Source organism: Megalobrama amblycephala, linkage group LG18 (genome assembly GCF_018812025.1).
Source record: "Megalobrama amblycephala isolate DHTTF-2021 linkage group LG18, ASM1881202v1, whole genome shotgun sequence".
Classification (NCBI taxonomy): domain Eukaryota; kingdom Metazoa; phylum Chordata; class Actinopteri; order Cypriniformes; family Xenocyprididae; genus Megalobrama; species Megalobrama amblycephala.
Window position 1 is genome coordinate 15961052 of NC_063061.1, and position 14451 is coordinate 15975502.

Here is a 14451-nt window from a genome sequence, read left to right on the forward strand (position 1 = left end):
AAACAGCCAATATCTTAGTAATATGCATGCAAATAAGCAATATGCATGCTAATAATAATAGTGAGAATGGGACCCTAAACTAAAGTGATACCTAATAATAATAATAAGTCATCATTATTATTAATTGGTTATTATTTCAATTATATTTTTTTAAATGTCCTATTATTTTTTAAATGATCTATCAAAGAAGATGCAGGACCTAAAGCATAATACAAAAAAGCACAAAAATAAATGCTTAAGCAGCTAGAAACTCTAGCATGTGATTAAAGCCTGATTAAAGCCAGCTATTCAACTTTGAGCATTATCACTGGAATATGACAAGCTCACTGGACACTCAACATATGCTAGAGCTCAGCAGGAAGACAGGTTGTCAATGCTGCACACAATCTTTGATTGACAAAGGTGTCAAAAAAGATGCCTGGCAAGGAGCAATTGTGTGGCAGGAGATGAAAAGCAGCACATCTGGCCCACACTTTTATCCAACAAACCCATCCTTCCTCTAAATCTGCAGTGAGTGCAAAGAGCACAAGGCCACTCCCCATGTGATCTATTAAAGCACAGATCAAAGCGTGCACGTGATGTACTAAGCGAAACTCAGGGCATGCTGTAGCAACAGCCGGCTTTCCAGTGTAATAATTCCCCTTAATCAAATCAAAGCTTTTTAGAACCACTGGGTTAGAGCAACCTGATCGATAAAGAGGAAATGCTGAATAAATGGTGAGGGCTTACCGTGGCCTCCTCTCGTGAGAAAGGGCATCCTGTTGATGGCGATGGGTACAGTACCATGCTTGTTATGGAAGTGATGGACATGGTGTGTGGTGCTCAGGCTGGAAGACACACGGGCACTGGCCGATCTGTCCGGCACCGAGGCCAACAAGGCCAGAGATAATACCAGTCTCCACCAAGAGCCGAGGCCCAGCCAGCTGCCTCCACCACACTCCCAGCCCAGCAACACCACCTCCAGCTTGGGGCAAGAAGGCCCAGCGTAGGCCCTTCCACACCCCATTTGTCCCACCCGTTGGAAAGAGTACATCTCAGAGAGCGTTGCCCATGTCAATCATTATCCACGGGTCAAGTAAATGATGCAGAAAAAAAACCCAATGCTACCCAAAGCCCCGAGGCATTCACAGTAGGCTTCCAAAGAGACGATAAAATCCTCAAAAAGAAGAAATTCCTTTCAAGTATGGCTTCAAAAAACCAAAGGGGGAAAAAAACAATTGGGCAGTTCCTCCTGGCTTTCACGCTCGATGACTTCAAAAAAAAAAAAAAAACCCAAACAAGGGAGCTTGTCTGCGAAGAGAAGGAGGGCAGGCTCAATCGAGTCGATAATCATCTGCGCTGCAACTCCTAAAAGCTTTCTAATCACGGCCGCATGGATCAATATTTCTGGATGCAGATCTTGCGACTTAATTGAAGAGAGGAGAAACGCTCCAGGTGGACGAGATGCCGGGAGGCGTCTCCCTTCGAGTTCCCAGCCTCAGGTACGGCTTACACGCTATTTAGACCACTCTCCCTCAGAGGGCAGCTCCTCTATCACGCAAGAGGAGATAAGATACATCCCGGTGGCTAATGGATTATTCTAATACTGATTAAAAGATGACAGGAAACAGAGAAAGGAGGAAACAGAGAGAATGAGACTGACCCGGGCGCGATGAAGGCGATGGAGCGCTCACGTTTCCTTTTCACAGACGAGAGAGAAAGAGAGACTTCTGCTGCAGCATGGTAGAGAGAAAAAGCAGCAAATAAATAAATAAAGCCGGCTGCAGACGCAACGCGAAGCTTCTCTGCTGTGCGCTCCCTCTTGAAGTGGAAGCTGGATCAGTTTTCCAGCACCATCCTGGATCCCTCTCTTGGATGCTCGTCTCTGCCTCTGATGCGAACACCGTATCGATTAGCACTGCATGTTATCCCTCTTTTCCCTTTTCGCTCCCCTTTTCCAATAAGCATTCACTTGCTAATGTGCTTAGTCTGACAGTGTTACCAGCTAAATGCCCCTCGCAGCCGAAGTGTGGACGACCAAAATCCGTACATGCGCCGCTGTGTTGAAATGCATGCTAATTCAATTAGACTCCTTGCGATCCTCGATAGCTCTTCTCCCGGGATTGATGGGACCGAGAGCAAAGACTGAGAAAAAAACCCACAGAAACAACAAGCGTTGCTTGCAGCAAGCGTGAGGTGCAGGACGCACGGTCCTCCTTCTGGATGCTCAACCAGAGACTGCTACAGAGATGGAGAGAAAGAGAGAGAGAGAAGGAGAGGAGAGCGGTGCAGTGTGTGTCTGAGGAAAGAGAGGAAGAGAAGGGAGGGGTGAGCAGGGAGCGGGCGATCGTAGTGCATAAGCACACATGCAGACATAGAAAGAAGCCAAAAGATGGAGAAGAAAAAAAGAATCAGTTGCACGGCACACACGCATCCAGGAATACAAATTCAGGGTGCTGCGCACGCTAACCACAGAATCTGAAACACATCAGCCCCACACTGCAGAACTTGACCAGTGAGACTAGATGCTGTTTATTCCTCCAGTGATAAATGAAAGTGCTGAAGAAAGAGAGAGATTTGAAATGGTGTTTCTGCATTTTACAAGTGGGCTATTTTCACCAATGTGGAAATCACACTCAGGAAATCTGAAAAGTCTCGCTGGTGCCAGATGCAACCCACCCCCCTGCGACCAAGATAGCAGTAGTTGGTTCCCGATCTTGATGAATAATTTAGTACCACACAAAATTTGACGGCAAATGCCTGCCGCTGTCTTTCTCTCATATTTTCTAAACGACTTAATTCCACACTCATTTGTTCAGGTTTTTATATTAAAATATGTGTTGATTCGTACAGAATAATTTACTACAAAGGGTTAGACAGATATTCAAATTAATTCACGTAAGTTTGACTAAAGGCCCATGAGATCAAATTTGGAGTTATATTGTGTGTGTATATAGGTGTAATGTAATGTTTAATGAAGTGTAGTGTATAATGTTTAATAATGTATAATGAGTTTTTTTTGTAAATTGTTTTCTGTGGATCAAGTGCATGTTGATGTTTAACGGACTCGTCTGACAATAAAGTGCTATATCATATCATATCATATCATATCATCAGACACCTTGAACATTCATTAATATAGTTTATTCACTATAGTTTAAAAAAATGGTAAAATATGACAAGATCTCAGAGTTAAACTGTGTCAGAAAAAAAAAATTCTTAATTATGTCAGATAACACTTAAGCAAAACATGGTCAGGTCAAAGTGTCCACATTTTTATCAATTTTTATCAATAGTCCACAGTATGAAGAATTATTGGGTATAATATGTCACAGTTTATTTTGCTATCCTCACTTACATAAATGGGTCCTGCACCCACTAGTAAAAATATATCAAAAATGTCTGGTAACATTGGTAATAATTTTAGGACTATTTTACATTTGCTATATCCGTGTGTAGTTTGGCATATATGGTTAATCATTTGAGAGTTACTATGCAACATTTTTAGAAGAGTTAAAATAGCTAAAACAGAGTTAAAATAGTTAAAGGTGCCCTAGAATGTTTTTTCACAAGATGTAATTCAAGTCTAAGGTGTACCCTGAATGTGTCTGTGAAGTTTCAGCTCAAAATACCCCATAGATTTTTTTAAATACATTTTTTTTAACTGCCTATTTTGGGGCATCATTAAATATGCGCCGATTCTGGCTGCGGCCCCTTTAAATCCTTGACTGCCTTAAACAATATAAACAAAGTTCACACAGCCAATATAACCCTCAAAATGGATCTTTACAAAATGTTCATCATGCATACTGCATGCATGCATCGGATCAGTGAGTATAGTAATAATTTGTATGTTTACATTTGATTCTGAATGAGTTTGAGGCTGTGCTCTGTGGCTAATGGGCTAAAGCTAACATTACACACTGTTGGAGAGATTTATAAAGAATGAAGATGTGTTTATGCATTATACAGACTGCAAGTGTTTAAAAATGAAAATAGCGACGGCTCCGTGAATAATAAGAAACGATGGTAACTTTAACCACATTTAACAGTACATTAGCAACATGCTAACAAAACATTTAGAAAGACAATTTACAAATATCACTAAAAATATCATGTTATCATGGATTATGTCAGTTATTATTGTTCCATCTGCCATTTTTCGCTATTGTTCTTGCTTGCTTACCTGCATAACATCTGATGATTCAGCTGTGCAAATCCAGATGCCCCGCCCTTGTCTAATGCCTTGAACATGAGCTGGCATATGCAAATATTGGGGGCGTACATATTAATGATCCCGACTGTTACGTAACAGTCGGTGTTATGTTGAGATTCGCCTGTTCTTCGGAGGTCTTTTAAACAAATGAGATATACATAAGAAGGAGGAAACAATGGTGTTTGAGACTCATCGTATGTCATTTCCATGTACTGAACTCTTGTTATTCAACTATGCCAAGGTAAATTCAATTTTAAATTCTATGGCACCTTTAAAAAAAAGTGTTTCCTTTTGCAAGATATGTGTGATGTTTTGCATGTGTTTAGAATTAGAGAAAATGAGCAATAGTTTCAGAAATTGTAAGCAATTTAAAAAAAAACAATATATGTTAAAAACAATAAATTTCAATATCAGAGTAGACAGACAGATAGATAGATAGATAGATAGATAGATAGACAGATAGATAGATAGATAGATAGATAGATAGATAGATAATACTCCCTGTTTCAATAGGAAATCTATTAAAACGCCAGTGAAAACTGTACTTGCCAAGCAATTGGATCCTTAATGGTGTTACTAGTTAAAGCAGAAGTTTTTGATCAGTAAAAATGTATGGACACTACAAATGCTGATCGTTCTATCAAAGTATCTGAGAAAGAGAGATAGAGAGAGATGGACTGAATCTATGCTCCATACATCAGATAAATCACCCAGGATAGAGATCTCAGTTGGGATTGCCTTGCCGGTTGAAAGGACATGCGTGGAAAAAAAGGCCGAACAGCAAAGAGCCAGAGCCACCTTTCATGGTGACAGGAGGGGAGAAGCAGGCCATTACTCAGACACAGGGAGGGAACGAGGGGGGCTGGCTGCCGCCAATGAGCTGGGTTGATTGAACAGAATGGAGAAGAGGAGGGGGCAATTCTGTGTCATGGAAAACAGTGGCCAAGTCTGTAAATCTACAACGTCAGGTGCGGCTAACGGCCATAGTTAGCCACACTGTCGACTCTGCTCAAATGAACACAGAGCCCTGTTCGTCGAGATTTAGCCCGAGGGCAGGCCGAGAGAGATGCCCGTCCCACTGTAATCGATTCTCATTTCTCTGCAGACCGAGAGCTGGAGATACACAGGAGATAACCTTGAGATCAGGTGACACGAAAAAACATCCATACCAAAGGATCTGGGATGCAGCGTCGAGAAATAATCAATGATGTTAGTCGCCATTTTCTATCTAGAGGTGGAGAGACACATGCAGCTCCGGTTGTGTAATGAGGCCTAGATAACCTTAAAGACTGATGATGATGAAGGCTGAAGTGGAATTAGGGTGCCAGTAATTTATAAGAGGTGTCATCCATTGTCAGTCTGGTGGATTGGGGACATTCTCCTCAGCGGCGATGATATCTTCATGAGGGTTCTCTGAGATGAAAGGCTGGTATTAATCAATTTGCCAACCCTGGGGTTGCTTAGCACGATAAGAGATGATGATATCTGGGCTGCGCACGCTTCTGGGTGTGAGGCGTCCCTGAGTTTAACCATCTGCCACCAGGCAGTCTAAGCTCTTGGCCATCTTCTCTCCACACAGCATGCTGCCTTACTCAGAGTCAGAGGGTTGAAAAGGGGCACAGAAACCATGTGATAAAGGTGCTCACCAGGAGGCGAAGCACCAATCATGTCCATTGTGTTGGCTTTAGAACCTGATACACTTATGGTATTAGAATACACTGCTGTTAGCAGACTCTTTAGGTGGAGGAATAAACAAAACAGCCCAGTAGAAAACTGTCCACTTTTACCAACACATATTTTTTGCTGTGTGTAATAATTCCATTTTAAAGGGACAATTTACTCCCCTTCTTAATTATCATATATAATTAAGAAATTACATATAAAGGTGTATTAAATACTACTTAAAGGGATAGTTCGCCCAACAATGAAAATTCTGTCATCATTTACTCACCCTCAAGTTCTCCCAAACCTGTATGAATTTCTCTCTTCTGCTGAACACAAAAGATGATATTTTGAAGAATGTCGGTACACAGTTGACAGGGCCCCATTTACTTCCATAGTATTTTTTCCCCCATTATGTGGGTCAAAAAAGCACTTTCAAGTTCAACTAACTGCATTTAATTTGAATTTAAACTATAATACATATAATCATAAATAACACGCCTTAAGCCGCGCACACACTTAACGATTGTAAGGCCGATTATGAATGTAAATTGATACTTATGACTTTTTGCGCTCAAACGCGTCCAGTCAGAGCCAGTTGAGTTCAGTCTGCGATTACAGTCGGTGTTCAAATTCCATGTGTGAGTATATAAATCGGCTCCAGTCGAAGGAAACAATCGGTATGTGTGTTCAGTTCAGTCTTAGAATGTTTCAGCTAATCGTTAGGTGTGTCCCCGGCTTTAAGTGTCTGAAAACATTACATTGCTCATATATATATATATAGGAGCAATATCACACGAGTAGCCATGCGATATGGCTGTTTATACAACCGTTCGTTCTGATTTGCGAATCTGATTGGCTGAGAGGTCTTTCCAGCCATGCGATATTCTACCAGCATCGCCACGGGAAACGTTTCACCATTTGTATCACTCTGCTTCAAGTGGCTGTCATGGTGGTTGACCAAATTCACCGTACTTGTTGTACCACGAACTGTAGTTTTTTAGAGTTTTTTTTAGTTGAGAATGTAGTTGTTTCGACATGAAATATGTGACTGTTCTGTTCAGTGCTCGTGTACCCGCCGAGAACAGCTTCATCTCGGCCAGTGCTTTGGGGATTTGCCGATGTCTCTTATAGTGGTTAAACATGAGATATAATTCATTTTGGCTACATAAAACGGGCAATCTTTGGTCTTATTAATGTATTACTTGTTCCTGAGAACAAGTAATACATTAATCGAATCGGGCTATATTAATCGAATTGGCCTATATTAAATTTAATTATTTGATATTAAGGCTATGTTTAAATTACATCCTTTATAGTATTGCTTTTGTACATTTGACTGGATTGTGCAATTGTGTTTATTTCCTATTGTCATTTATAATGGCTATTGTTGTTAATTTAAAGATTGTTGTTCAATAAATATTATATTATATAAATAATATGTTGTATTTGCTATTGAGAAAAGGTTCATTAGTGCGTAATATGGATTGAGCGAAAGTTACATTAATACGCCTTTAGATGGCGGCAAACTTTACGAGTGAATGAGTCAATCGCAAGAGACTTTTAAGTTGAAAGGGACTTTTGTAAACAAGGAACATTGTTTTAGTGCTGTTATGGAAAATTTCCTTAACTGTAAAAAGATAGCTTCCCTCAGCGGATATTCAAACGGATTTTTAAAATGGATATAATATTATGGACATCGACCTGAGAAATGAATGATATAACATGTTTTGTCCATCGTTACATTGGCAATGATAGGATTTCGCGAGTAGCAAGTAAACACAGTGTTCCTTTTGCTGCTATAAAACTGACAGAAACTGATATTTTACTATGTCTTGTTGTCCAAAGGGGTGGAATTTTGAACATAAACCTGAACCTGGTAAAAAAATGCTCATTTAAAAGAAAACAAATATACTTTCTGTCCAAGTTTAATATGTAGAGGTAGCTGTAACCAAGCCATTTATACTGTTGGCTGATTTCCTCAACTAAGCCAACATACCTGTAGCAACATTAGCTTAACCAATTGCTTTTGGGACAGGACAGGATCTTTTTGCCCAAACAAAGAAGAGGACGGGAATGTTTGGGAAACCTGCTTGAAAACATTAGTTTTGCAATTCCATTTCCTGACAATAGCGGCACAGAAATGACTCACTTCACCTTTAAATGCTGTCGCCCACGTTAGCACAGCTTTTTTTGTTGTTGTTGTTGTTGTTGTTGTTTATGCTGACACACTAATGACTAGCTTATTGTAACATTCCCTGTTGGTCTGGAGGATCGATCTCAGACGCTATTGAAGAGCCTCGTTTATTCCTTAATATTGTGTAATTCATGATAAAACCAACAATGTAATGAGTGTGTGGGGATAAACAACAGGATGAGAGACATCATCTGCACTTTCCTGCATCCTGAGCATTTCCACCCAAGACATTTGTGCAGTAGCCCCCGGGGAAGACGAGGCCGGATTAATAATGGCAGTTTTGGTATAATTACTCATAATGCCTGCCTCCTCTGGAACTAATGGCCCGCGGTTGAGATATCTGCTGGATTTAATTCAACTTAAAGAGACAGCACCTCACATTGCTCTTTAGAGGAAGGGATGAAGCCCAGTGTGAATATACGCCTGGCTGCACCTAAGCGCACTCATCCAAAACCACTGCGGTGCAAAGATCGTTTGACAGGTTAAGAAGATTGCATTGCCTTTTAATCTGGCCATGGTAAGTTTGTGTTTGAGATTTCTGCCATTACAAAGGACTTCTATTCAAAAATCAGATATTATGTCTTGATTTATGAAAACGCAGACTATATTTTTCTTTTGTCTGCGGCACAAAAGATAAGGGGAAAGTATTAAGAACTCAGGAAATGGCACGAGTGCCATCTACTAGTGGATTCTCGCTTATCAGAACAAATTCTGCCTGAGCCAGTTCTCCTCTTGTCTGCAGAGAGTATATTAAAGCAAACAATATTAAACCAATAGGATCTGGATCCTGGCACTAGCACAAATATATGGTATAAAAGATATGAGATCCAAAGCATATGAAATTCTTCCTTAAGGTAATAAAGAATAGAATAGAATAGAATAGAATAGAATAGAATAGAATAGAATAGAATAGAATAGAATAGAATAGAAGATTATTTTTGCTGCTCCCTAAGATACCTTGTTTTGGCTAAATTCTAAGGCAGTATGATGAATCCTTCATAGAGCAGACAATCCCAGAATGCACTGCAACTCATTTTGTGAAGAAATTAATCTAAGATGGTGGATGGGGCGAGAAAAATAAAAAATTGATTACAAGTAAACATTTCACTCTGTACTGAAAATATGTGTGCACTACATACACTACTATTCAAAAGTTTGAGATTAGTAAGAGTTTTCTAAGAAATTGATACTTTTAGTAAGGATGGATTAAAAGGATAGTTCACCCAAGCTATATTGACTATATTTTTTACATACTATGGAAGTCAATGGGGGCGTCAACTGTTTGGTTACCCATATTCTTCAAATATCTTCTTTTGTGTTCAGCAGAAAAAAAAAAAAAAAAAGAAGAAAAAAAAAATGCAGATTTGGAACATCTTGTGGGTGAGTAAATGATGACAGAATTTTCATTTTTGGGTGAACTATCCCTTTCAAATAAATTATTTTTTAACTTTCTTTTCATCAAAAACAATGGAAAATTGATGAAATATTAATCAATACAACCGTTTTCAACATTGATCATAATAAGAAATGTTTCTTGAGCACCAAATAAGAACGATTTCTGAAGGATCATGTGACACTGACGACTGGAGTAATAATTTTAAATATTATTTAAATATATTAAAACAGAAAACATTTAAATTGTAATAATATTTTACAATATTATTATTTCACTATAGGCTATTTTTGATCAAATAAGTTCAGCTAGATGGACATAAGAGACTTCTTTCAACGACAATAAAGATCCTACCGACCTCAAACTTTTGAACGATAGCGCATTTTTATGCTTAGAGTATCATTCCATTATCTAAAGTTAAACTAAAAACTTTCATTCAATACTGTCACATATATCAATAAAATAGTTTAATGTAGTTAAACAATTTTTGTGTATATTTTTATTAATTTCACATAGTTAGCTTAGCAAAATGCTGACATCCCATTACTGAAATCAACTGTGATTTCGTCCCCTTGGAATTTTATGGTTCTATCTGACATTTTTGTCAAAACTGAGTTATTGACATTTTTTAAGTTGTGTATATTTTGGGACTTTTTTTTTAGAAAACAAAAAGGTTCTATCTACAAAGTGAAGATTAAACAATGCAATGTTTATTAGAAACCTCATGATCGACTATTTTATTTATGATCTTGTCAATGACAGCAGTGTCTTTTTTTGTGTTTTGCTTTAGCTATTGCTGAAGAGTTATTTTCATAGACACCACACTAGCCAGCAGCGCTATTAAGAGGCAAGACTAAAGGATAGGTTCGTGTTTTGTCGTCTGTTTGCTTTATTCCAGTCGTGTCATTGTCATCCGAGGGAGGTTATGTTTTAACCTTGATCCATCCTGTGTACTTGTATTGAGCTGTATGTAGCTGTAAAGCTCTACGCTATGACATACCAGATTAAAGTGTATAAACTATGACATTAAAGGGTTAGTTCACCCAAAAATGAAAATTCTCTCATTAATGTCGTTCCACACCTGTAAGACCTTCGTTCATCTTCGGAACACAAATTAAGATATTTTTGATAAAATCCGATGGCTCAGTGAGGCATCCATTGACAGCAAAAACACTTTTAAATGCCCAGAAATGTACTAAAGACGTATTTAAAACAGTTCATGTGACTGCAGTGGTTCAACCTTAATGTTATGAAGCGACAAGAATACTTTTTGTAAGCAAAAAATAAAAATAAAAAAATAACTTAATTCAACAATATCTAGTGAAGGGCAATTTCAAAACACTGCTTCATAAAGCTTTACGAATCTTTTGTTTCAGTTGTTCGAAGTCACGTGATTTCAGTAAACGAGGCTTTGTTATATCATAGGCGTTTCGAAATTTCAATGGTTCTCATGACAGTGGTAGTTTGATACACACTTGCTCCTCATATAATTTGTGCTATATGGAATGCAAAAAACTTTGAAGCTCAACATCTCACAACTGCTCAGAATGCAGATAGAACCTTATAATTCCAAGGTGACGATTTGCATCTCCCAATATATGGAGTGCTATTTATGTGGCACATAGATTTACTGCGAATGTAGACATTCCAAATAATGGGGTTCCATTATGGTTGGATGCTGCCTTAGAAGGTTGCTGCCCATGTTGGTAGCTTGCTAGATTTTGGTAGATATTTAATCTTTTTTAAATTATTTTTTAGAAACTTAGCAACTCTGGCAAACATTAACCTGAGTGGGTAACTGTCTGAAGAAAAACAAAAAAACAAACTGCTCATACATAACAGACCACTTCCTATGTGAGCCTAGCACTGCATAACAGGGCAGTAGCACAAGAAACCATCCACACTAATCAGACATAGACAGTTCCTCATCTGCTTGGGGAGCATACAGCGAGGAGTGTGTGAGAAGCAGCATGCTGCTGTCCATGTGTTCTGCAGGCCTGCCCACATGGTGTCAGTGCACCAGGAGCCTCATCATTCATAGTGGGTGGCACAAGAAGGGCGAAGAGACTGTACGAGCATGTGCACGCACTTAGGTAGGTGGGATTGTGTGTGTGTGTCTGGGGGCCAGGTGCCACTAGAAATGAACCCAACCATCTGTGACAGAAATACTTCTTCCCATTATGTGAACTGTAAAGGCCCACCTGTGCAAAAGCCAGCCCTTTGGCAGGGTGGGATCCACTCCAGGAGCAGTAGGCTTTAATTTCAATTAGGACAGCTCACACTTGTTCTCAGTGCCAACACCGGACAGATACATCTGAGGGCACAGTGTTAAAGGACCATCTCCGCTGAAGCTTTAAAAAAGAGTGAGACACCAATCACAGTGCATTTCTGTGAATTTTGGTGAAGGAATTTGACAGATTCAATATTTAATTTGACACGAATGAAAACCAGGATATGAGTTTTGTTCAATATGTACCATCTTAGGTTGTAGGACCACATAACATGTCTAGAAATACACGCTCCCACCACGGAAATGCTAGTCCCATCCAAACCAACATGAAATTACAGACGTCAGGAATTAGAATTGTGACTCAAACGTAGTTGAGAAAAGTCCCGTCCAAAATAGGATGGTGAGCATAAGAGATTTCTTTCAAAATCATTCACAAATCTCACCTATCCCAAACTTTTGAACAGCAGTGCATGTCAAATGAAATGTCTAAATATGAATGAGTCATTTTTGTATGCTTTTTGTGTAAATAAACTGAGCAATGCTGAATAATAATAACATGACTATCAAAAAACATACACAAACGCTAAGCTTTCTGGCTGCAACAACGTTAAGCCAGACAAGAGGAACATCAAAATAAAAGTAATTTCTTTAAATTAGAAAAAAAAATTGAATCCCCAGAGCCTTAAACATCCTCTGCTTATGCCAGTCACATCCTGAGCTCATAACCCAGGGTTGTACTGTCATCATCGGCCTTATCAGATGCTGTATAATCCTCTTAGGTTGAGGGGGGAGGAGGTTTATATACTATATGCAAGCTGCGTCTCATCGTTTACCCCTTGATGTGATTAAGCTTGAAATAACTGAGCCAATTTTATGGATATAGGGAGGATCAGTTCTATTGCCGTTGTGAAAGTTGCATTTGAGAAGGAAGCTCTATGGTGGGTGCATGGACTCGTCCGTAGGTGATGAGATATACTGCGTTATATCATCTGAATTATTTTGGGTTTCAAAAAGAAAAGCAAAATTGTGATTTCTGAATAGACTAAAAAAAAAATCCACATTTTTGTTTTGATATGAAACATGTATGTGACTAATTTTCAATTGGGTTTTTATGCCATAAGCGATGCCGGAATTTGAGGAGGCATGTTTACGGAGTGGCTGCAGGTTCCAGTCAATTGGCAGTGAATTGAAATTTTCTCTTCCTTGATCATTTGAATTTACTGCTGTGGATCACAAATACTGCTGAAAAGCCCTTGGAATTATCTAATAAGCAAATTACTTAAATGAATCCGCTTAGAGGTGAGAGATTAAATCTTTTCATGTGGAACATTCAGTAATTCAAGAAGGCATCTGAAACCAGCCAAAGGCAGGTGCTGAGCCAAGATAGAGCCAAACTCACTCTTAAACTCTCCGCACTGTTTACAAGAGCACATCGTACTGCTGCACAGAAAGATGATCGGGCTGTCAGATAAAGTCCATTGATTCATGCTCCTTCTGTAGACCAAAACTTCTTCAAAGAGTCGGATGATATATATATATATATATATATATATATAGAGAGAGAGAGAGAGAGAGAGAGTATAGACTACAATTAAATGAATAAAACACTGCATAATTTTATACCTAGGGAAAATTACTTCAAATAGTCACAGTGGGAAAGATTAATCATTTGCAATAGAAAATGACAAGATCTTTGGCATGACTTATAGAAAATGAGTCTAATATTATGGTGCTTTTTAATTTAGTTTTTACAGACACAGTGGGACTACAGCTGACAACCTCTGGAGACGCTTTTATTTTAAAAAGGCCACATTATGCCTTTTTACAAAGTCTTGAATTTGTTTGTGTGGTCACCTAGAATAGGTTTTCATGCTTGAATGCTCTAAAAACACATTATTTTTCACATTTTTACATTGTTGCAGCAACTCTTTTCCTCTATTTTGTTCCTATCTCTATGAAGCACCTCCTTCCAAAAAACGCAACGTTCTCTGATTGGTCAGCTGGACCAGCGTGTTGTGATTGGTTAACTGTTTTGAGCGTGTTTGGGAAATGTCACTCCCTTAACCACAACTGCGAGTTTCATCACACTACTAATGCAACTCAACCAGGCCTTGCCCCTTTATTATGCATATGCCTTGGGCGGGAATTATTTAAATGAGGGATATGACGTGTGCGTATGAGGAATGTGATGATTGTGACACATACGTTCCCGAAACAAAACTCAAGACTACAATCGAAGCATTTCAGGGAGTTCAGAAACAGTGTTCACTGATATAGAGAAAAAATCCAAATCCTTTTGGAATGGACTTTGTGCTATGTAACTTTGTAACAGACCTTGCTCAGCAACTTACACACTAAAGAAAGCTGAAAATATAAAAAATAAATCATAATAGATCCTTTTTAAATTAAAATACCAAACAAAAAAGAGAATGAAAGCATTCATGTAGGAGTGTGAAAGAAGTTGGGCTGTGTAGAGAGGCATGGTGGGTCCAGAGAGGCTGGGGTTAGTGCTCTATGACAGGGGTGTCCAGCCACTGTCCTGGAGAGTTTCACTCCAACCAGCTCCAAAACACCTGCCTGTAAGATTCTAGTATGTCTAGTTAGACCTTAATTAGCTGGTTCAGGTGTGTTTAATTGGGGTTGGAGTTAAACAGGATAGTGGCCCTCCAGGACCGAGTTTTGACACCCCTGCTCTATGGTAATAATTCAGTTTGCAAAGATACATGTAAAGGTCCAGCAACGTGTAATAAACCCAATTTTTTTTTCATCCCAAA

The 14451-nt window shown here is 38.8% G+C and overlaps 1 protein-coding gene across 11 annotated transcripts in view; it reads right to left on the minus strand.

Moving 5' to 3' along the window:
- nrxn2a (neurexin 2a) overlaps positions 1 to 14451 on the minus strand; it is a 516409-nt gene that overhangs the window by 174747 nt on the left and 327211 nt on the right. Inside the window, exon 1 of one of the 11 annotated variants that reach the window (XM_048167615.1) lies at positions 730 to 3073. The exons of 7 other annotated variants lie outside the window; for them this stretch is intronic. In XM_048167615.1, coding sequence (XP_048023572.1) covers positions 730 to 1033 — 304 coding nt within the window. In that variant the 5' untranslated portion in view covers positions 1034 to 3073. Of the gene's footprint in view, positions 1 to 729; positions 3074 to 14451 lie in introns of those variants that run through there. 3 more of the 11 variants (XM_048167614.1, XM_048167613.1, XM_048167612.1) reach the window with 3 other exon arrangements.